We start from the raw sequence: 23,170 nt of genomic DNA, 5'->3' as shown, positions 1-23,170 counted from the left end.
AAAAATATTTTTTGAAAAAATTAGATTAGATTTTTTTTTAAGTTATTTTTCAAAATAATTTAATATTTTTATTTTAATGAAACACATGCAAGATTGCAAGTTCTTTTCATACAATGCTCTCGCTACTGCCATCAAGAATGAGTTCAATGGTGCTTCAAACGTTAATGTTATCTTTAACAAGAAGTTTGTGAAAGAATCTAAGTTTGGTCAGTATGTCAGACCATTAGCTATTGTCATTGACCGCAAACGTTATACTTCACAAGAGTTAGCAGTAGTTTTGAAACAAAAGAGTTTCTTCGTGAATGTCAAAGATACTCATTATACCGTCATAAAGAACTCTAACATTGACTTCTTCAGTATTGCTATGAATCTTTCCGAACAGAAAGAATATAAGAAGGGTGAAACATCTGTGAAATATTATCCTTCATCTCTGAAGACAATAACGAACAAAGATGTTATACAGAAATTCTTACCAAAGGTTGAAGAAGCTTCTATTGACATTGACGAAGGAAGTGAAATGGTTGAAGAAATAGACCCTGACGTCATTTAAGCAAAAATATATTTTTGGTTAGTCTTCATATCGATATTTTACAACAATTCCCCAATGTATAAACTTTTCATACGCTTTTTCATAAGCTTTATATACCTTCAGAAATTTTGCATAATCTTTAGAAGCATTTAGATATTGTTTAAATGCTTTGTATGTCTTCAGAAATTTTGCATAATCTTTTACATGTTGTTCGTTCTCTTCTTCTGTCATGAGTTCCGAATATTCTAAATTCATGTTCTTTCATATGAGATAAAATTTTATAAAAAAAATAAAATTAGCTTAGATTTTTTTTTATTCTTCCTCTTTGAAGTTGTCGAAATATTCTGTTATCTTTTCCTTCAGTAGCGGTAAGTCTTCTTTGAAGGTAAGTATTGTACAACCTTTCATATCATAGTGTGTTTGAGGAAGAGTATTTTTGACAATTTCCTTTATTTGCTCATTCGGTGTCATTGAAATCGGTAAGTTTTCACGATAGAACCAGTTTCTGTCAGATTTGTAAATCTTAGCAAGGTCGTAAAAGCTTTTGTTGTTTCTTCTGACTAAATGCAACATAACCATATCTCTATCTTCTTCTTTCTCCAACTCTTCAGCGTAAATCATATACTTATAACTCTTTTCCTTTCCTTTTGGTACTGAACGTGGAGAGATGGAAAAGAAACTTCAAGCAAAAGATGAAGTCATTGAATCCAAAGACAAAAGCATACAGAAAAGAATACCACGTTCAGTACCAAAAGGAAAGGAAAAGAGTTATAAGTATATGATTTACGCTGAAGAGTTGGAGAAAGAAGAAGATAGAGATATGGTTATGTTGCATTTAGTCAGAAGAAACAACAAAAGCTTTTACGACCTTGCTAAGATTTACAAATCTGACAGAAACTGGTTCTATCGTGAAAACTTACCGATTTCAATGACACCGAATGAGCAAATAAAGGAAATTGTCAAAAATACTCTTCCTCAAACACACTATGATATGAAAGGTTGTACAATACTTACCTTCAAAGAAGACTTACCGCTACTGAAGGAAAAGATAACAGAATATTTCGACAACTTCAAAGAGGAAGAATAAAAAAAAATCTAAGCTAATTTTATTTTTTTTATAAAATTTTATCTCATATGAAAGAACATGAATTTAGAATATTCGGAACTCATGACAGAAGAAGAGAACGAACAACATGTAAAAGATTATGCAAAATTTCTGAAGACATACAAAGCATTTAAACAATATCTAAATGCTTCTAAAGATTATGCAAAATTTCTGAAGGTATATAAAGCTTATGAAAAAGCGTATGAAAAGTTTATACATTGGGGAATTGTTGTAAAATATCGATATGAAGACTAACCAAAAATATATTTTTGCTTAAATGACGTCAGGGTCTATTTCTTCAACCATTTCACTTCCTTCGTCAATGTCAATAGAAGCTTCTTCAACCTTTGGTAAGAATTTCTGTATAACATCTTTGTTCGTTATTGTCTTCAGAGATGAAGGATAATATTTCACAGATGTTTCACCCTTCTTATATTCTTTCTGTTCGGAAAGATTCATAGCAATACTGAAGAAGTCAATGTTAGAGTTCTTTATGACGGTATAATGAGTATCTTTGACATTCACGAAGAAACTCTTTTGTTTCAAAACTACTGCTAACTCTTGTGAAGTATAACGTTTGCGGTCAATGACAATAGCTAATGGTCTGACATACTGACCAAACTTAGATTCTTTCACAAACTTCTTGTTAAAGATAACATTAACGTTTGAAGCACCATTGAACTCATTCTTGATGGCAGTAGCGAGAGCATTGTATGAAAAGAACTTGCAATCTTGCATGTGTTTCATTAAAATAAAAATATTAAATTATTTTGAAAAATAACTTAAAAAAAAATCTAATCTAATTTTTTCAAAAAATATTTTTTATTTCCTACTAAAGATGTATCGGAAGTTGTCTAAGTTAGAACACTCGGAAATAAAACAACTTCTTACAGAAGCTAACATAGAAGTAGCAACACATTACGCAACAAACAAAAAAGCACTCGCCGACTTCATTAAAGACTATAATGGTGCAATAAGTTATGATAGAATTCATGAGTTCATAAAGCCGCAACGCGGCGAGGACGAAGTTCATGCAATAGCATTTCCTTTAAATGACATTGCTATTGACTTATATCATAGACGTTCAGTACCTCATGAAGTAAGAAGAGAAATGTTTGACATAACAAATGCAAACGTTGGTGAAACAAGAAGAAGAGACGACACACTGAAACAACAGAGAAGAGAGATGTTTAAAAGTGCTATAGAACAAGTTCGTAAAGCTAACGATGTCATTCGTTCCATTGACGACAAACCAAAAGAAGGTGAGAGATGGTTAAAGAAAGATGAAGAGAATAGGAAGAGAAATGTGAAGTCAGGCAATAGACTCATTGACTTTAACATCGAAGCTTTAGATGAACCAAACAGAGACTACTTACACAAACATTTCGGTAAGGTTTTCATGAGACTCTTAGAGAAGATTAAAATAAACTCACAACAGAGATGGATGGTATGTTATAAACTTGGTGGAAAGTATGAATGTTCTACGTTAAACCTCAATAATATTGGAACATTACTACATCAGCTCTTGAAGGAGAACTTTATATCAGAGATAGAAGCAAATGCTGCAGGTATTGTTGAAATGCACTATGACTTCTTCTTGACAAACATAAAGAATCTTACTGAAATAAAGATGTATGATTTAACAGAATATGAAGGCTTAACGATGTCAGATGTTAAGAAAGGAAAGCCACAGAAGTGACCATATAGAGATGAAAGCACACTGACAGAAAGACAGAAAAGATTATTGAACAGACTTAAACAAACAGGAGATAAACAAGATATAGATGACTTCTGGAATGAAATCCTTGGTGAAAAGAAGTTTTATAAGAAGAGAAGCGGTCAGTTCTGGAAGTATCTTTGCACATTACCTATAAATCTTGAGCGCTACCAAATTTTCAATGAATTGAACAAAAGAACTGCAGCACTTATGACAGAAGACAATTGTTTCGTTTATGCTTGCATTCAGGCTGGAGTAGATGAAGAAACTATTGACCACATGAGAGAAGTCATTCGTGTTAGAGACTTTCCTCAAAGTAAAGTACAAGAAATTTCTGACGCAACAGGTATAGCATTTAATGTTACCATTGGTTATTTCAATGACTCAAGACATAATGAAATAAAGAGATACATACCAAAAGAATGTGAAACTGTTAGAACTATTGACTTACTTCTTGTTGAAGACCACTACATGCTAAACGAAAGATTACCAATGACAACATATTTCATTCGCAACTATATAGAAATTCTCAAAGCTTGTGGTGGAATGAACATTGAGAAACAAAATGAAGATTTATACAAAGAGAGAAGATAAATATGTAGTTCGTTATGATAGAACAACACCGTTATGGGATGTTATGAAAACATTGTGGGAGTGCAAATATTTCGAACCTATTTCTTATGGAGAACTTTTCACATATACTACTGACTTATATAAACAGAACCTTGCAACATTTAAAGATTTGACATATGCTCCAAAGTATTGTGTACAACTGAAGAAGAAAGCCGAGTCAAAAGAAGTAAATAAAAATAAGTGCAAGTTCATTCCTGAGCACGTTTTCTTTGCTGACTTTGAGTGCAGTACCGATGGCTTTCATAAAGCTTTTAACATCTGTTATGACAGTGAAGATGGTTCAGTGAGTGAAAGCATATGGTAGTGATGCGAAAAATTCCCAAACATATGGGGTTTCTCATATCCCGTCCCCTATCGTTTCCCCAATTCAATTTTTTTTGGAATTTTATTTTTTTTCCCGCCCATTTGAATTAAAAATGGGCGATTTTCGTTAATGTGATTGAAATATCATAAAATTAATACGTATTTTAGCTAATAATTCTATTTTTATACAATATTCTCTCATTAAATCAACATTTTTTTTAATTTTAATTTTTAATTTTTAATTTCTTCATAATTTTAGCGATTTATGCTCATTATTAGCAAATAAATAATATATATAATATACTTATTTCATTTTATTCAGATAGGTCTTTGGGATTGGGATACCTTGTCCAAATTCAGAGGAAGTTTGAGAGGTTGGGATGGGGTAGCCCATATTCAATTATCCCAAGTGTACTCCACGAATTTAAAATTATATTATATTATTGATGACATATCTAAATTTATAGATAAAAATTTCAATGCGTACACAATTTTTTTTGAGAAAATTCTTTTTTTTTACTTATTTTCATTCATAAAAGCTCACGTGAACTTAATTAACAACTGAGACATTTCCTATGAAATCATTTAATGCCGTCAAAATAGACATGTCTAAGCTGTTTTGAGTGACTTTCGCTCGATGTCTGATGCAATATCAGACATCGAGCGAAAGTCTCTCATATTGGCAACACATCCATACGATCAATACTATAGCTACGAATTACAAGCCTGTTTGGGCAATTTTTGGCCGAGTTCTGATTTTTCATTAGATCTCGAGCGAAAGTCTCTCAAATTGGCTGCCAGTTCATAAGAGTGAAACTCTAGCTACGAATTAGAAGCTTGCTTGAGAGACTCTCGCTCGCGTTGGGATCTGCATCAGAACTCGAGCGAAAGCCTCTCAAAGTGGTAAGACCTGCTCATTGTTGAGCAGGAGCTGCGTAATGTGTTCGAGCAGAGTGAGGCTCTTCTAAGATCTTCCTTGTGATTGGAAGAAATTAGAAGAGTCTCACTCTACTATTTTGTAATTGTATGCCCTGGCCTTTGAGTGACCAGGGCTGCGTAATGTGTTCGAGCAGAGTGAGGCTCTTCTAAGATCTTCCTTGTGATTGGAAGAAATTAGAAGAGTCTCACTCTACTATTTTGTAATTGTATGCCCTGGCCTTTGAGTGACCAGGGCTGCGTAATGTGTTCGAGTAGAGTGAGGCTCTTCTAAGATCTTCCTTGTGATTGGAAGAAATTAGAAGAGTCTCACTCTACTATTTTGTAATTGTATGCCCTGGCCTTTGAGTGACCAGGGCTGCGTAATGAATTCGAGTAGGATTGTACAATAGCTCGGCAAACGCCGAGCAAATTGATATAAACGTACATCCCACAAAAAATGGATTGTCAAAATTTATCCCAAATTTTACAAAACCGCAGCGGTTATGACATCCCAGGGCTAAAAAAATTCGGAAACTCGCATCTCTAATATGGGGTCAGAACTGTGCAACAGAATTTTTGGAACGACTTCCTGACGAGAGTTTAATATATTTCCATAACCTCAGTTATGATATAAACTTCATCTTAAGACACATGACAGAAGTGAAAGGAACTCCCATCATTAAAGGTTCACGAACAATGCAAATAACTGGCTTATATAAAGGAAGGGCAATTATTATAAAAGACTCTTACAGTGTTATAAATAAGAAACTTAAACTATTTCCTGCTATGTTTAACTTACAAACAGGACCGAAAGAAGTATTTCCATACAACTACTACAGCAGTGTTTTGTTAGCAAATGACAACAGAACTGGTGTCATTTCTGAAGCGTGTAAGTTTATCAGGGATGCGGATACATTCATGAAAAACATAGATTCCATCAAAGGTTGCAGAATAGATGAGAACCACTTCGACTTAGAAAAGTATAGCACATTTTATTGCAAACAAGATGTAAGAATTTTAAGAGAAGGTTTTGTTAAGTTCCGCAATGACATATTGAAAGAATTTGATTTAAACGTTTATGACTACGTTAGTATTTGTTCAATTGCTAACAAATTGTTTGAGAACAGAGTGTACTTCCCGAATGGAAATCTTTATGACCTCTCAAATAAACCAAGAGAATTTATTTCACGCTGTATTCAAGGTGGAAGATGTATGTTGTCAGATAACATGAAACAAAAGAGCGAAAAGAAACTCATTGCTGACTTCGACGCTGTTTCATTATACCCTTCAGCAATTGCAAGACTCTATACTTTAGAAGGTATTCCAAAGGTTATGAAGGAAGAAATGTTAAGCACAGAGTATCTCATGAGACATTTATTCGATGACGACCAAAAGGAACCCATTGGTGAAAAGTTTATGTCTGGCTTCTTTGTTCTCATTAAGATAACAGAGATTGGAATACATAGACACTTTCCTTTAATAGTTTGTGACCCTGAACTAAATCCAGAACTTAACGTTCCCAGAAGTTCAAACACTTGCTGTTTAATGTATGTTGACCATATACATTACAAGACCTCATAAAATATCAAGGTGTCAAATGTGAAGTGTTGCAAGGATACTATTACGATGGAAACAGAGATATTAGAATAAGAGATGAAGTAAAGAAGTTGTTTGAGTTAAGGTTAAAGTATAAGAAAGAAGGAAATCCTTTGCAAGAAAATATAAAGCTCATTCTGAACAGCATTTATGGCAAAACTATTCTATCTCCTATTGAGTCAAAAATAACCATAGTAAATGACAAAGATGCTATAAGATATGCCATCAGAAACTACAACCATATAGTGAAGTTCGAAGGTTTGGATGATTCAGATAAAACTATTTTCAAGCTAACGAAAAGCATTTGCAGACACTTTAACTTCTGTCACTTGGTGTTAACATTCTGTCTATGTCGAAGAGAATAATGTGTGAAGTATTCTGTACTGCTGAGGACATGGGTTTGTATATAGCCTATAGCGATACAGATTCGATGCACCTGTATAATGAAGACATACCAAAACTCGCTGAAGAGTTTGAGAAACGTTATGGAAGAGTTCTCATTGGTAAAAACCTTGGTCAATTTCATTCTGACTTCGCAGAAATAACACCTGGAAAACAAAGTTTAGCATACAAGTCAATATTTTGTGGAAAGAAGACTTACATAGACTTACTCACGAATGATTTAAATGAAGTTGCATTTCACTGCAGAATGAAAGGCGTGAAGCAAGATGTTATTGCTTTAACCGCTAATGAAATGTTTCCTGACTCTGTTCAGTGTTTCTATGATGAAGATAAAGGTTTAATGGTTCCGCAAGGAACATATGACAAAGACTCTGAGTTCAGTTTAATGAAACTTTACAAAGCACTTCATGATGGTCAAGAGATTGGATTTGACTTATGTAAGTCATGTCAACCTTGCTTTGAAGAGAAGTTTAACTTCTCAATAACGACTAAAACAAGCTTTATTCGTAAGTTGAAGTTCTGAGGTCATTTATTTTTGTCAGCAATGAGGTCATTCGTGATAAAAATAAGCCCATGTGGTCATTTACAATACTGCGATGGTAGAGTTTAAGAGTTGTGCTTCAATGTAGAGACAGTCCTTATGGTCTGGAGGTAAGAACACTGGACAGTTATGGTCATGAGTGGAGAACATGTCTATCCAAAACTCACGATTGAAGCCAGTTAATTTATAGTATTTAGGGTTAGGAAGTGGTGAAGTTCTTGTATGACCAATGAACTCATTTTCAACTCCCTTACTTAAGTTTGAATATAATATAGCTTGCTTTCTATCCCAAATGCCAGGTGTTACAATCTTTGAAAATTCATTTTTCCTCGGAAGCATTGCATCATAATTGAAAACATTCTTGAAATCATCACTTGGTTCAGAGATTTGAAATCTTATACGTAATGGATTTTCTTTCTCTTTAGCGACTTCATTGAATGGTGAGAATACAACAAACTGACAGTCATGTGTTCCATCTTCATTTTCATTAAATTCATAATGAAAGTCTATAAGTTGTGGCTGACTACCTTCTTCTTTCAGTTGTGTAAGAAACTCACGTAAAGGCTGTAAAGTTTGTACTTCAATGTTGAACTTTTTCTCGAACATCTCATTAAATGAAATCATGCATTGCAACAATGTTGTATCGTCTTTAAAGTATTTGTATATGTGAATGTTTTGGGCGCTTAAAGACTGTTCGTCATTTTCTATCTCGACTTGAAGTATAAAGTCAACCTTTCTGAAAGCACGTGTTATATACATAGATATTATGCCAATGTACTTCTCTTCATTTATGTTCACAATCCAGTCTGTTGGAAACTTAAACGTTACTCTGTTCCCCTTTATTTTGATGTCAGGGTTTTCACTACTGAACGCAACAGATAAAGGTATTTGTCTATACATTTAATTCGGATAAAAATAAACCATTTACTCTTTCTTTGCTTCAGCTTCTTTAGCTTTTGCTTCAGCTTCTTCTCTAGCTTTCTTCGCCAGCAAACGTGGGTTCTTTTGTCTTCCAGCAGCTAATGCAGCAAGTTGTTTTTCACTAAGTTTTCTCTTTGGTCTCTCTGGCTTTTGTTCTTGTTTTTGTTCCTTCAGTTCGGATAAAATTTGCTCGCGAATTTCTTTCTTCAATGATTCAACATCTATGACCCCTTGGGTCTTGTCCGTAGGGCTTGTCTGAGTCATTTGACTGCAGATAAAAAACAAAATTAAAACTTTAACCGATGTAAAATGAGCTTGTCAAAATCAGAGCGAGAGTCTATTATATTAAATGACGCAAGAGGAATACAACATCCTTTCTATTACGTAAGTCAGAGTAAAGATGGTAAAATATACGTAAGAAAAAGAAAGGTTCCATTAGCGAATGCAGAAAGCGACAACATTAAGGTGTATGGTAAGGGTGAAGTCCACGAAGCCCATATAAAACCTTCTGTTCAAACTGAAAAGTCAATAGAACCAGAAGAAAAGAAGCCAGATGTACTTTCAATAACGAACCAAGAGCTTATTGCAAAGTTTGTGAATTTCATTGAAAAACAAACCGAGTCAAAGAACCCTGACCCACCAGTGAAAGAAGTTGAGACAAAAGAGAATGTACAGTTCATTGAAAATGTCAAGAAACAACTTCCACCACGAATGCCAAGAAGAAGAGTGAGAATAATGAAGTAAATAGATATTTTTATCCGAAGTAAATACATGCAGAACGAACAGTTAAACGAATTTACTCCAGCAGAGCATATTCATCAGATTCGCTCATATTTCGATATCATAGACAATGCAGTTCAAATTGGTGACACTAATAGAAAATATTCTGACGCAAAGATTCCATCACAACCTGGAACTGCTAAAGATAACACATGGGTAACATTCAATCTCTCACCTCCTGGTGAAAATATGTTGGACCTTTACAATACATTCATTACGTATAAAATGGAAGGTCAATTTATTGTAGATAAAGAAATTGGTTCAGGTTCCAATAAAACAAACCCACCAGGATTTTGGATTGGTTTCGATGACGCTTTCTATGCAGTTGCTGGATATCAAATCCTTGCAAATGGTCGTATCGTATATTCTCAAGACAACGCAAGAGAAGAAGCATATATAACTTCAAACTCACAAACTACCGAACAAATAAAGAAAGTAGATGTTTTCTCAAAGACTCGACATGAAGATGTATGGAGTCATTCGGGAACATGCAGAACAGGACAAATTGTTAGTGGTCCAATTACAGCAGGAAAATCATTTGATTTTAAGCTTCGTTTAAGAATTCCTGTTAGAAGATTCCTTCCATTAGAAGCTATTCGATTTATTCCAGCTTTTGCAGGAAACATTCAGCTTAAAGTAAAGTTCAGTAGCGACGCCTTACAATGCACATCTATATCTGTAAATGATATCATTGCTTTCAATCCAACTCTTAAAGTTGCATTTGCTTCAGATTCAAATCCACCGACAAATAAATTTGTTCCATGGAATGAACCATTCACTATGATAACGAAGGCAGTAGAATCTAGTGGAACAGTTACTATTACAACTGTAACCCAGCAACTATTTCGAACAAAGCTGGATTTTAATGAATGTTTCATTCATCCAAAGTCATTCTCTTTAGACCCTAACATTTATACAGAACTTGTAGAACATTATACAAACGAGGCTTTATGTTTTCCTGTTAAAGTTATGGATTGGATTCCTATGGATGGTTCATTCTCAAAGAATACAGATAGTTCAAGTGCAACATTTACAGCAGCTTATACGCCTATTAATGTTAAAAGTATTTGGGCACTATTTAGAAAGAAAGACAACTATTATGTTAATTTTGAGAACCCTAAGTTTAAATATCTTCAGCTTTCCATGGGAGCTTATGGAAATATGCCTGCAGAACCTGAAAAATCATATGGACCTGTATTTTATGAAATGGTTGCGAACGCCTGCAATACAAACAATGATATGATAGGATTTAATGAAGATGTTATGAGGTCATTGGTGGATGATGGTAGTGTGGAACATAAATGGGATAGCTATGACAACACACATTTCTTATGTGGTTTTCCAACTGAAGTGGACTTTTGCTTCCAGCAAGGTCAAACATCTACTGCTCCAATAACATACAAATTGTCTGTTAAAGGACCTATTGAACTAGCAACTGAAAACGTACCAAAGCCACTTATTGGATTTATGAGGGATTGTTGCTTTGCAATACAAGTAAGACAGTCAGGCATACCAATAATAAGACTTGACGACTATAACTTAGCAACTGACGACAGTGAGGAATAAAGGATGAACGTTTATTTTTAAAGCTTATAAATGAGTTCTTCATCAAGCTCTCGTGAACCTTCACCATCTATGAAACAAACTTTACCAAACGATTATGGAGCACCTATTGAATATTTCTTACGAGCTGCACAATGGCAAAGAGCAGTCTCACCAAGGTTAGGTGTTCCACCAGCTCCTGTCAAAAATAGCATTTGGTCAAGTCCTTATATAAAATATGGTCTCCCACTAGGTTTGCTAGCTACAGCAGGAGCAGTAATGATGTTGAAAAGAAATAAAGCAAATGTTGTAAATAATACTGAAGTAGCTGAAGTTAAACAAACTCCGACACCATCGCCAAAACCAACGCCTTCACAAACAACACCTTCAATGACTCCTGAACCTATGGAATTACAAACTCCTGTTCAAAAGTCAACTCCAAAACCGACTCCAACATTTAAACCAGAACCTACACCACAAATAAATCGTAAAACTCCTGCGTTTCCTTACTGAAAAAATAACGTTATTTTTATTTAATATTAAAATTTTTATTTGATTGAAATGACAAATAAAGTCACTGAAGCAATGAAACAAAAGTTTTTGGTAGAATACATTAAATCAGGAACTATTCCAGAAGGTTTTTACATTCATACTATGAAGGATGGTAGAGTTCAGTTTAGAAAGATAAAGCAACCATTAGATAAAGAAGGAATTTTGAGAAAGATTAAACTTCATGAGGACAACATTGCTGAACTTAAGAAGAAGTTAGAAGAGTTGGATAAAGGAAGAGAGTTATAAAGCAATGAGTTCAACAGGGTGAAAAAACAGGTGAAAAAAGAGGTGAGATCTCACCACTTCACCTAAATTTAAATGGATGTTTTCATACGTGTGAGGGTGGTGATATCATTTATTTTTATATAAATGTGGGAACAAAAATAAAGCATTTCTACTCAGCAGGAATGAGACCCTTACTGACTATGTATTCGTTTAATGCTTGATGAAAACAATGGTACATATTATCGTATGGGTATACACAACGTCTGTTTCCATCGTCGTCGTATATGTAGAGCTCAAATCCAGTCCAACCTTCTTTTGTACAATATGTAGCTTTATTTAAGTATGCATTTATGTAGATAAGGCAATTTTCTTCATCGCTCCAGAAATAATTTTTGTTCTTTGTTGAAATAGTTTTCGTTCCTCTGCGACCATAAGGAATGTATGCAATAAATTTAGCATCATAAGGTATTATAATATATTCAGGGTTTCTTTCATCGTCAATGGGTCTGTCTTTGTTAAAATGCATGTTTCTCAGTTTTACTTGAGTTTTGAATAGTTCACGGAAACGTTCTGGGAAAGAGTCATAGTAAATGTAGTCAGACATGTCTTTACAATGAAATAAAAAAAATTAAAAAAAATAAAATAAGGTTATTTTTTTATTTAGTGAGGACGGTAGTGAATTCGTTAGTGAAGTCGTTAGTGAAGTCATTTATGTGTCAGATGGTTTTGTAAATATTTAAGGTTAAGTTGGTGTTATGGTTGTGTTGTAAAATATACGTTACCGGTTTCGTAAAGTGTCAAAACCGCTAAGTGGTGTACGGAGGCGCGCAGTGCCTCAGTACCCAACTTAGTCATACTAACTAACGTCCCAGCAACAGGGCTTACACCTATATCGTTAGGGGATATTTATGAACAGCTTGCTACATTTACTGGAAGATTTAACTTGGCTCTGAATACCTTCTCAAGCCCAGAGTTTACAAAGCTAGTTAAAACCATTATAATGTATACTGCAGACTCGATGATATTGAAGTTCCCACAGTTACACAATGTTAACATCAATGTTGATAAACTAGCTTCTCAAATATACCAGCCTATTTCAACTGACAAACTAAGGCAAACAATGATACAAATTGCAAATTCAATCCATGTTGCAAAAGTTGATGAGTTTGCTAAGCTTGCCTGTACCTGTGTTGCCATTGATGAGGGGAAGACTCAGCAGTTTCACAATCTGGACTTCTCCCTCACAAATCCTCTGCAAAGTAAGCGGCCCTATCCTGTTGAGTCAATCCAAATGAATGGTGGAACATCTGAAGATTATATCCACTCGCTTACTCAAGGATTTAACAGAATCTTCATTAGAGATGTTAAGATCAGCAGTGTAGTTTGCGATGGCAATAAAGCGCAATTGAAATGTTTTCAGAAAGGATGGAATCAATCGTTCTACAACTCAAATGACCCAAGGTTATTCAAAATCTTGTTTATCCCGTGTTTATGCCACAGGATTCATAATTGTTATCAATATATGACAACAAAAGACGTAGCATTAGGAGCAATTGTGAAACATATCCACGAAATATCAGCTCTTTGTAGAATCCATGTTGAAGACATCGGAGCTCTCTGTCCAAAGCATGTATCCACCAGGTGGATCTATGATTATAATATTTGTATGTTTATTATCAAGTATCAAGACAAAATTTCAAGATATACGCGTATTGATATTGAAAACATCAAGTTCTTAAGAGACTGCTTGGCAATTCTCAAGAAGCTTATTTCCACGTTCGAATCAGATAAAACCAAGATATCTGATTGCTACGTATGGCTTTGCAAGGGTATTGAAGCACTCCAATACCTTTCCAGCAGCAACAACAATCCTTTTGCTGGAATCCTTTCAAGATCGTTGTTGAACTATACCCTTGGATCGGACTTTGGAGGTCTTTGGTGCTTAGCCTTCGCTTTTACACCGAAAGGTAGGTATTATTTCAACCAAAAATTCGTCCACGGAGCGCAGATCAACGAATCTCCGGCAATTAATTCATTTGATATTACAAACGTAACTTTCGTTAATCCAGTAGAAGACATTCAATCTATCTATATGGACTCTATCTTTGAAGAAGGTTCGACTGAAGTTTCTCTTGATATGGTTGAGGAGGGATCAATTCGTCAGGTAACTGCTACAATTGACCCTCCTATGCTTGATCTCGCAGATGTAACATCTAGTTCAAATCAGCCGGTTAACCATTTTGTTGCAGCTAGGCAGTATCTCAAAAGTATTTTGGAACAATTTCGTATTCCGGGTCAAACAATAACAGATATTATTACACTATTTAACACGTATATTAATAGTGATAATGATATCTTCTCTGATGATATGATTCAAGAACGTCAAGAATACGGTTGGGAAGAAATCTCTCATAGAGATGGCAATGTATCAATCTTTGCAGATATCGCCCTTCGTGTTATCTCCGCTTCACCTTCAGAAGCAACATGTGAGAGAACAATAAAAGACCAAAGATTGATACTAAATTTGAAAAGATTACGTTCTCACAAAATTTTATTAGATAGCCGAGAAATTTTAATGGCTACAAAATAAATATCTATATTTATTATTAAAAATTGTTTTATATTTTATCTGTTCAATATTTATCTCATATAAAAATTTGAAATACTTAATCAAAATTTCTATGTGTTTGTTTGAAAGAGATCGATAGCAATTCATATATCTTTTGAATTTGCTAATTGTGGTGATGGTACTATTATTATTAATTTTTTATTTTTATTTTTATTTTTTTTATTTTTTTTGATAATATACTATTTAGATTTATACATTCATTCAATATTATGAATAAATATTTCTAAATTGATCTGATTAATTTTTCATTAAAGTTTATATTATCACCAAATAAATTTTCGAACCCTTAGAGTCATAGTTCAATGGTAAGAGTCATAGTATAATCGTAAAGTCCATTGGTTCGAATCAAGGGGATTTTCACACTTTTTCTTTTTAAAATTTCAGAGGTTTATTTTTAAGGTTCTCGCTGGCGACCCCCCGTTCGTCGAAAAAAAATTGATTTTTGCTGGCGACCCCCCAATCACCAATTTTTTTTCGACGAACGTGGGGGGTCGCCAGCGAGAACCTTAAAAAAAAACAGAATCCCAAAAAAGGTGACATTTTGGGTGTATCGTCTATCCCGGGGATAGAAAAATGACTTCACCTTGGATCTATAATTTCATTAAATAGTGTCTTTTTACTCCAAAATTTATTTTGAATTATTGAAATCAAAGAAAAAAAAACTAGAAAAATTTCTCGAAATTTTTATTTTTAAAAAAATTTTGGATTTTATATTAAAAACTGACACTGGGAGGACGATAGGGCTGGGATTAGAGATACCCCGCTCACTTGGGAAAAATACGGATCTATAAGTAAGTTCCATTGTGGATACAGATTAACTCCAATGTTTAATAATGAAGAAGACAAGAAATACAAAAATGATTTGCTTAATTGGATGAAATCAAAGATTCAAGGAGCTATCATCAGTCCAATACATGAAGATGACATTTTGTTCCCTGTTTGTGATGAAGTTACAAAGCTTTTGATTGATTTGAGGCAAAATCAGGATAATTTCCACATGAGATCATTCAACATCATTGTTGAGCAGCTCGAAAATGTGCTTTACAGAATGTATGTGGATGATGAAACGTGTGATCTTGCACCTTTTAATTTAAGTGAGAAGTAAACCAAAATATTTTTATTATTTTTTTCATTCTTTCATTTCACTATATAAGAGTGAGAATTCTGAAACTCATAAATTAAAATAAATATGTTCATCCAATATCTCTTGTCATGTAGTTCATATTTTCGCGTTCTGAGAGCGGAAAACGCATTTTTTGAATGCGTAGATTCCGAATCACACGGAAAAAATAGGTTTTAATAAGAAAAATAGACAATTTATGAAGTAACAAAGCACATAGTATTATAAAAAAGAAAAACATTTTTCTCATATGAAAGAAAATATAACGTATTTTTTACAGAGCGTAGGTATATATCGAGCCAATTCACACCATAAATTCTTTTCTCGTTCTCGGGCCTATAAACAACCTGAGGTGCACAACAATATTAACTTATACTGCTGTTATCTGGATTTGAATCCTCAATTGAGAGAATTCCAGATAACTTCAGTATAAACAAACCATATACATGTTTCCTCCTTGCTTCTAGGCCAAGCATAACAAGTACATTACCTTAGAGCAAATCTCATTCGGAGTTTCTCATTTAATGAGAGATTCCGAATGAAATTTGCCTATTTGATTAATATTGTGCTTTATGAGATGCAAATTCTGATGATAAATATTGATCTAGAGCTTATATAAGATGCGAAGAAACTTCAAAAAAAGCTAACCGGTAAAGACAGCAACTTGCAACACCAAGTTGCTCACGTAGTGATTACAAGCATATCTGCAAGGCAAAGTCCTCAGGATGCAGAACTCTGCCTGCAATCAGAAAAGAGATTGCTCCAAGGTTAACTATAGTTTGACATCGTAAAATTCACTTCAAAATGACGTTAACACATTTAAATTTATACGTTTAAATTCTATAGTTTATTTATAACTTCATTTTTCTTTATTGCTCTACGAGCTATTCTCATTGCATGATGTGTTAGTGTGCCGACCCTAACATGGAAGCTGTGAGATATTGTGCTCAGAGAATGGAAGCAAATAATCTATTTAGAAGATGAAATAACAACAATGATATGAGTGAAAATGAAATTATTAATGTCGATTGCATCATCCTTAGATTGATAACAATACAAACTGCTGCATTTCTCCAGATTCCACGCATTGTCAGATTTTCAAGAGATTCTTTAGTCAAATCATAAGCCAGTCATACAAAACCTAGAAGATAGCATCATCCTTAGATTGATAACAATACAAACTGCTGCATTTCTCCAGATTCCACGCATTGTCAGATTTTCAAGAGATTCTTTAGTCAAATCATAAGCCAGTCATACAAAACCTAGAAGATAGCATCATCCTTAGATTGATAACAATACAAACTGCTGCATTTCTCCAGATTCCACGCATTGTCAGATTTTCAAGAGATTCTTTAGTCAAATCATAAGCCAGTCATACAAAACCTAGAAGATAGCATCATCCTTAGATTGATAACAATACAAACTGCTGCATTTCTCCAGATTCCACGCATTGTCAGATTTTCAAGAGATTCTTTAGTCAAATCATAAGCCAGTCATACAAAACCTAGAAGATAGCATCATCCTTAGATTGATAACAATACAAACTGCTGCATTTCTCCAGATTCCACGCATTGTCAGATTTTCAAGAGATTCTTTAGTCAAATCATAAGCCAGTCATACAAAACCTAGAAGATAGCATCATCCTTAGATTGATAACAATACAAACTGCTGCATTTCTCCAGATTCCACGCATTGTCAGATTTTCAAGAGATTCTTTAGTCAAATCATAAGCCAGTCATACAAAACCTAGAAGATAGCATCATCCTTAGATTGATAACAATACAAACTGCTGCATTTCTCCAGATTCCACGCATTGTCAGATTTTCAAGAGATTCTTTAGTCAAATCATAAGCCAGTCATACAAAACCTAGAAGATAGCATCATCCTTAGATTGATAACAATACAAACTGCTGCATTTCTCCAGATTCCACGCATTGTCAGATTTTCAAGAGATTCTTTAGTCAAATCATAAGCCAGTCATACAAAACCTAGAAGATAGCATCATCCTTAGATTGATAACAATACAAACTGCTGCATTTCTCCAGATTCCACGCATTGTCAGATTTTCAAGAGATTCTTTAGTCAAATCATAAGCCAGTCATACAAAACCTAGAAGATAGCATCATCCTTAGATTGATAACAATACAAACTGCTGCATTTCTCCAGATTCCACGCATTGTCAGATTTTCAAGAGATTCTTTAGTCAAATCATAAGCCAGTCATACAAAACCTAGAAGATAGCATCATCCTTAGATTGATAACAATACAAACTGCTGCATTTCTCCAGATTCCACGCATTGTCAGATTTTCAAGAGATTCTTTAGTCAAATCATAAGCCAGTCATACAAAACCTAGAAGATAGCATCATCCTTAGATTGATAACAATACAAACTGCTGCATTTCTCCAGATTCCACGCATTGTCAGATTTTCAAGAGATTCTTTAGTCAAATCATAAGCCAGTCATACAAAACCTAGAAGATAGCATCATCCTTAGATTGATAACAATACAAACTGCTGCATTTCTCCAGATTCCACGCATTGTCAGATTTTCAAGAGATTCTTTAGTCAAATCATAAGCCAGTCATACAAAACCTAGAAGATAGCATCATCCTTAGATTGATAACAATACAAACTGCTGCATTTCTCCAGATTCCACGCATTGTCAGATTTTCAAGAGATTCTTTAGTCAAATCATAAGCCAGTCATACAAAACCTAGAAGATAGCATCATCCTTAGATTGATAACAATACAAACTGCTGCATTTCTCCAGATTCCACGCATTGTCAGATTTTCAAGAGATTCTTTAGTCAAATCATAAGCCAGTCATACAAAACCTAGAAGATAGCATCATCCTTAGATTACTGACAATACAAACCCCTTTACTTATATTTTTTTTAAAAAAAAAACTAAAAACGATATATTCCTCTCATATCGTTTTTAAAAATTGGTACCTAACAAACCTCGAACTCATGGCCCAACAACAAAAATGGATGAAGAAACAGATATACCCAATCTGGAATCCATTCCGCAACACATTGCAGAGAAACTCCTGCAACTAGGCAAACTTGTTCCAAGGCAAAAGTTAAATGCAGCAAATTTGTCAGACACTCAAGTATCTCTCCTAATGAGCCTCATTGAAGACAGCTTGGATCCAGCTAACAAAGGTCTCATAGAAATTCTCGCCAAGAGTACAAACGTTTGTCCTGCCACCTTATATAATTACCGTAAAAAATACGAACTTGACCCAGAATTTAACCCAAAGACGGCTGCATCTTTGATCAATCGTGCTATCAGTGATCACGGTGAAGAATTGTTAGCCAATTACATGAAAAAACCAGAATTTTCGAAAAAGTTACACCAACTATTAAAGTTATTTTATTACTAGATTTATTTACAAATTATAAGAAAATATCATTAACCGAATATATTTTTAATATAAATAAAAAACTTTTTTTATACAAAAAATTACAATCAATCGATAAATATTATAAAACATTTATTCCAAAAAGATTAAGTAATAGGTGGGATCCTGCATATAATATAATTTTATGTCATAAAGTTTACAAATTTTAGATGGACCACAGTGAGAATGTGAGTGGTTAATTTAAAGGTGGTCTGATAAAGATATCGAAGCTTACTCAACACAGCATGAAGCAGTTTCTAATACACAATCTTACTAGTGGTGTTTCGGTCGCCAGCGCTCTCATAGGGTGCTGATTTCAAAAACCACTACTTCAAATTATTCAACAATACTCAATGCAGCATGAAGCAGCTACTACTGCTGTATCTTACTGGTAGTGTTCTTCGCTTCTTACTATCAACTCTAAAACTAGTTTGATGTATTATTTATTCAATATTAACCTTAATTATTTACAATTCTCACTTTTTTCATTTTTTAAATGAATCAATCCGTTCCTGCACCCCTTGCTGATACAAAACAATATATTGATTTCATTCATTATCTTCAATATGGAGTTCAAGCAGAGATGCGTGCTAACTGCAATTATCGGAAAGATTCGCATTTGAATTCAGATGGAGTAACAATTATTAGACATTACTGTAGATGAGGAAGTTGTAGTGCTAACTTTACCTTTGAAATGAAATCTAATCAATACAGATTTGTATATGGACATCATTTTCATAATCATGTTGGTGAACCACCGTCTTTTAAATATATACATATATAAATATATACATATATAAATATATACATATATAAATATAGACATATATAAATATATACATATATAAATATATACATATATAAATATATACATATATAAATATATACATATATAAATATACATATATAAATATACATATATAAATATACATATATAAATATACATTATAAATATACATATATAAATATACATATATAAATATACATATATAATATACATATATAAATATACATATATAAATATACATATATAAATATACATATATAATATACATATATATCATATATAATATACATATATAAATATACATATATAAATATACATATATAAATATACATATATAAATATACATATATAAATATACATATATAAATATACATATATAAATAACATATATAAATATACATATATAAATATACATATATAAATATACATATATAAATATACATATATAAATATACATATATAAATATACATATATAAATATACATATATAAATATACATATATTGTAATAAACAGAAATTCATCAAAAGTGACAGCTCTCAATTTTTTGACATTTGTAAATTCTAAATTGAATGAGAAAAATGAAATAATACTAAGCATAATACAATATTCTAGATTTAATTATAATTAGGAAAAAGTTAGTTTTGAGAGTACTTTTCATAGGCATATAGAATGAAATCTTCTGAAAATAATATCACATAAACTCATATTATTTTCTAATATATAACTATTTTATATAAAAATCAATTCAATGATCTTAAAAGCGAAGGATAAACCTCAAAATTTACGAATATAATGAGTGGGAATATAATGCTTATCTATCATAAAACCATATGAAATATCAATTTTTGCTTTACGCCTAATTTTGACGACAATTAGCAAAAAATGTTAAATGTTAACACTCAGTCTATTTGAATATGAAAAATAAAATTGACTTTGATTAAATGTTTTTATTTATCATGCAATTCTTCTTGCGACCAAAGATTTGAATAAAATTTCAAAAAATAAGATAGCTTAAAAAATAATATACTGTAGTGTTTACTAATAGATGAATAGTATATAAATTCTATTAAAATGGATTTGATCAAAAAAATATATAAAATTTGATCAAAAAAAATCGTTTTAAATTACTTCTTCATTTAAATTATAACAATTATTTTTAGTTTTATATTTTTTTGGATCAAATCCATTTTAATGAATTTATATACTATTCATCTATTAGTAAACACTACAGTATATTATTTTTTAAGCTATCTTATTTTTTGAAATTTTATTCAAATCTTTGGTCGCAAGAAGAATTGCATGATAAATAAAAACATTTAATCAAAGTCAATTTTATTTTCATATTCAAATAGACTGAGTGTTAACATTTAACATTTTTTGCTAATTGTCGTCAAAAATTAGGTGTAAAGCAAAAATTGATATTTCATATGGTTTTATGATAGATAAGCATTATATTCCCACTCATTATATTCGTAAATTTTGAGGTTTATCCTTCGCTTTTAAGATCATTGAATTTGATTTTTATATAAAATAGTTATATATTAGAAAATAATATGAGTTTATGTGATATTATTTTTCAGAAGATTTTGTGTTCTTCTTCAAATTTTTTTTTTTTATTAAAAAAATCTTTACAAAATATACATTTACTTTAATTAATATTTAAAAACGTGCTCTATCAAAAGTTCCAAAAATTCAATATTTTAGCTTTTCTGAGGTGTCACTTTTGATGAATTTCTGTTTACAACACAATACTCAATGCAGCATGAAGCAGCTACTACTGCTGTATCTTACTGGTAGTGTTCTTCGCTTCTTACTATCAACTCTAAAACTAGTTTGATGTATTATTTATTCAATATTAACCTTAATTATTTACAATTCTCACTTTTTTCATTTTTTAAATGAATCAATCCGTTCCTGCACCCCTTGCTGATACAAAACAATATATTGATTTCATTCATTATCTTCAATATGGAGTTCAAGCAGAGATGCGTGCTAACTGCAATTATCGGAAAGATTCGCATTTGAATTCAGATGGAGTAACAATTATTAGACATTACTGTAGATGGGAAGTTGTAGTGCTAACTTTACCTTTGAAATGAAATCTAATCAATACAGATTTGTAAATGGACATCATTTTCATAATCATGTTGGTGAACCACCGTCTTTTAAATATATACATATATAAATATATACATATATAAATATAGACATATATAAATATATACATATATAAATATACATATATAAATATACATATATACATATACATATATAAATATACATATATAAATATACATATATAAATATACATATATAAATATACATATATAAATATACATATATAAATATACATATATAAATATACATATATAAATAATATATAAATATACATATATAAATATACATATATAAATATACATATATAAATATACATATATAAATATACATATATAAATATACATATATAAATATACATATATAAATATACATATATAAATATACATATATAAATATACATATATAAATATACATATATAAATATACATATATAAATATACATATATAAATATACATATATAAATATACATATATAAATATACATATATAAATATACATATATAAATATACATATATAAATATACATATATAAATATACATATATAAATATACATATATAAATATACATATATAAATATACATATATAAATATACATATATAAATATACATATATAAATATACATATATAAATATACATATATAAATATACATATATAAATATACATATATAAATATACATATATAAATATACATATATAAATATACATATATAAATATACATATATAAATACATATATAAATATACATATATAAATATACATATATAAATATACATATATAAATATACATATATAAATATACATATATAAATATACATATATAAATATACATATATAAATATACATATATAAATATACATATATAAATATACATATATAAATATACATATATAAATATATAAATAACAAAATACAATCAAAAAATAGTGTTTGGAAATTTAAGGTTAAGTGTCACTTTTCTATTGTCACTTTTTCGTAAATTCTACCACACTCGAATTTAACCCAAAGACGGCTGCATCTTTGATCAATCGTGCTATCAGTGATCACGGTGAAGAATTGTTAGCCAATTACATCATCAAAGAATTCATCGAAAAAAAATTCTTCTTTAACACCCAAATGTGCAGAGTGCTTGTCAAGATGTTCATAAAGGCTTACCCTAACGAGATTCTCAGAAACGATTTTGTTGTTTCTGACCATTACCTTTCGAATTTCCGAGAGAGATGCGACCTGACCACTCGTGAAGCACATTGGCATCGTCGGCCAAAAGACATCGAAGAGATGAAGACTCGTATCGAAAGCTTTAAACAGACCAAAGCTCAACTTATGGAACTCTTCAAGGATGAATT

At 31.8% G+C, this 23,170-nt stretch overlaps 14 protein-coding genes and 1 pseudogene across 15 annotated transcripts, besides 4 other annotated features; 12 read left to right on the top strand and 3 right to left on the bottom strand.

Moving 5' to 3' along the window:
• Window positions 1–12,626: part of a mobile genetic element that runs on past the window's edge.
• TVAGG3_0610380 (uncharacterized protein) lies at window positions 95–550 on the top strand (the record flags this gene model as incomplete). The annotated part of the gene is made up of 1 exon (XM_051240021.1): window positions 95–550. A coding segment is annotated over one exon (456 nt), but the record flags the coding sequence as incomplete, so codon positions are not given.
• TVAGG3_0610370 (uncharacterized protein) lies at window positions 1,308–1,616 on the top strand (the record flags this gene model as incomplete). Its single annotated transcript, XM_051240020.1, has 1 exon — window positions 1,308–1,616. One exon carries the CDS (start codon window positions 1,308–1,310, stop codon window positions 1,614–1,616), a length of 309 nt encoding a protein of 102 aa, XP_051097844.1.
• Window positions 1,908–2,381, bottom strand: TVAGG3_0610360 (uncharacterized protein; the record flags this gene model as incomplete). Its single annotated transcript, XM_051240019.1, has 1 exon — window positions 1,908–2,381. The coding sequence occupies one exon, from the start codon at window positions 2,379–2,381 to the stop codon at window positions 1,908–1,910; it is 474 nt and encodes a 157-aa protein (XP_051097843.1).
• Window positions 2,473–3,119, top strand: TVAGG3_0610350 (organellar and viral DNA polymerase type B; the record flags this gene model as incomplete). The annotated part of the gene is made up of 1 exon (XM_051240018.1): window positions 2,473–3,119. A coding segment is annotated over one exon (647 nt), but the record flags the coding sequence as incomplete, so codon positions are not given.
• Window positions 5,857–6,880, top strand: TVAGG3_0610340 (annotated as a pseudogene). Its single transcript has one exon. A coding segment is annotated over exon 1 (1,024 nt).
• Window positions 7,151–7,491, top strand: TVAGG3_0610330 (organellar and viral DNA polymerase type B; the record flags this gene model as incomplete). The annotated part of the gene is made up of 1 exon (XM_051240017.1): window positions 7,151–7,491. A coding segment is annotated over one exon (341 nt), but the record flags the coding sequence as incomplete, so codon positions are not given.
• TVAGG3_0610320 (organellar and viral DNA polymerase type B) lies at window positions 7,496–7,726 on the top strand (the record flags this gene model as incomplete). Its single annotated transcript, XM_051240016.1, has 1 exon — window positions 7,496–7,726. One exon carries the CDS (start codon window positions 7,496–7,498, stop codon window positions 7,724–7,726), a length of 231 nt encoding a protein of 76 aa, XP_051097840.1.
• TVAGG3_0610310 (uncharacterized protein) lies at window positions 7,787–8,350 on the bottom strand (the record flags this gene model as incomplete). The annotated part of the gene is made up of 1 exon (XM_051240015.1): window positions 7,787–8,350. One exon carries the CDS (start codon window positions 8,348–8,350, stop codon window positions 7,787–7,789), a length of 564 nt encoding a protein of 187 aa, XP_051097839.1.
• On the top strand, window positions 9,143–9,409 carry TVAGG3_0610300 (uncharacterized protein; the record flags this gene model as incomplete). The annotated part of the gene is made up of 1 exon (XM_001296589.2): window positions 9,143–9,409. A coding segment is annotated over one exon (267 nt), but the record flags the coding sequence as incomplete, so codon positions are not given.
• Window positions 9,437–11,011, top strand: TVAGG3_0610290 (uncharacterized protein; the record flags this gene model as incomplete). Its single annotated transcript, XM_051240014.1, has 1 exon — window positions 9,437–11,011. The coding sequence occupies one exon, from the start codon at window positions 9,437–9,439 to the stop codon at window positions 11,009–11,011; it is 1,575 nt and encodes a 524-aa protein (XP_051097838.1).
• On the top strand, window positions 11,081–11,500 carry TVAGG3_0610280 (repellent protein 1 family; the record flags this gene model as incomplete). Its single annotated transcript, XM_051240013.1, has 1 exon — window positions 11,081–11,500. The coding sequence occupies one exon, from the start codon at window positions 11,081–11,083 to the stop codon at window positions 11,498–11,500; it is 420 nt and encodes a 139-aa protein (XP_051097837.1).
• On the bottom strand, window positions 11,934–12,368 carry TVAGG3_0610270 (uncharacterized protein; the record flags this gene model as incomplete). Its single annotated transcript, XM_001290785.2, has 1 exon — window positions 11,934–12,368. The coding sequence occupies one exon, from the start codon at window positions 12,366–12,368 to the stop codon at window positions 11,934–11,936; it is 435 nt and encodes a 144-aa protein (XP_001290786.2).
• A 45-nt stretch (window positions 12,627–12,671) lies between the features above and the next one.
• On the top strand, window positions 12,672–13,787 carry TVAGG3_0610250 (ribonuclease H-like family; the record flags this gene model as incomplete). Its single annotated transcript, XM_051240012.1, has 1 exon — window positions 12,765–13,731. A coding segment is annotated over one exon (967 nt), but the record flags the coding sequence as incomplete, so codon positions are not given.
• Window positions 13,788–15,216: 1,429 nt separating this feature from the next.
• TVAGG3_0610240 (ATPase activity, coupled to transmembrane movement of substances) lies at window positions 15,217–15,498 on the top strand (the record flags this gene model as incomplete). The annotated part of the gene is made up of 1 exon (XM_001286461.1): window positions 15,217–15,498. One exon carries the CDS (start codon window positions 15,217–15,219, stop codon window positions 15,496–15,498), a length of 282 nt encoding a protein of 93 aa, XP_001286462.1.
• Window positions 15,499–15,617: 119 nt separating this feature from the next.
• Window positions 15,618–16,074: a mobile genetic element.
• Window positions 16,075–18,500: 2,426 nt separating this feature from the next.
• On the top strand, window positions 18,501–18,899 carry TVAGG3_0610220 (uncharacterized protein; the record flags this gene model as incomplete). The annotated part of the gene is made up of 1 exon (XM_001291168.1): window positions 18,501–18,899. One exon carries the CDS (start codon window positions 18,501–18,503, stop codon window positions 18,897–18,899), a length of 399 nt encoding a protein of 132 aa, XP_001291169.1.
• A 1,310-nt stretch (window positions 18,900–20,209) lies between these two features.
• Window positions 20,210–20,246: a mobile genetic element.
• A 1,168-nt stretch (window positions 20,247–21,414) lies between these two features.
• Window positions 21,415–21,452: a mobile genetic element.
• Window positions 21,453–23,170: the final 1,718 nt, after the last annotated feature.

Source organism: Trichomonas vaginalis, chromosome II, assembly GCF_026262505.1.
Source record: "Trichomonas vaginalis G3 chromosome II, whole genome shotgun sequence".
In the NCBI taxonomy this organism is placed as follows: domain Eukaryota; phylum Parabasalia; order Trichomonadida; family Trichomonadidae; genus Trichomonas; species Trichomonas vaginalis.
The sequence above is the reverse complement of the archived record's forward strand: the minus strand, read 5'-3'. Positions and strand labels throughout refer to the sequence as shown.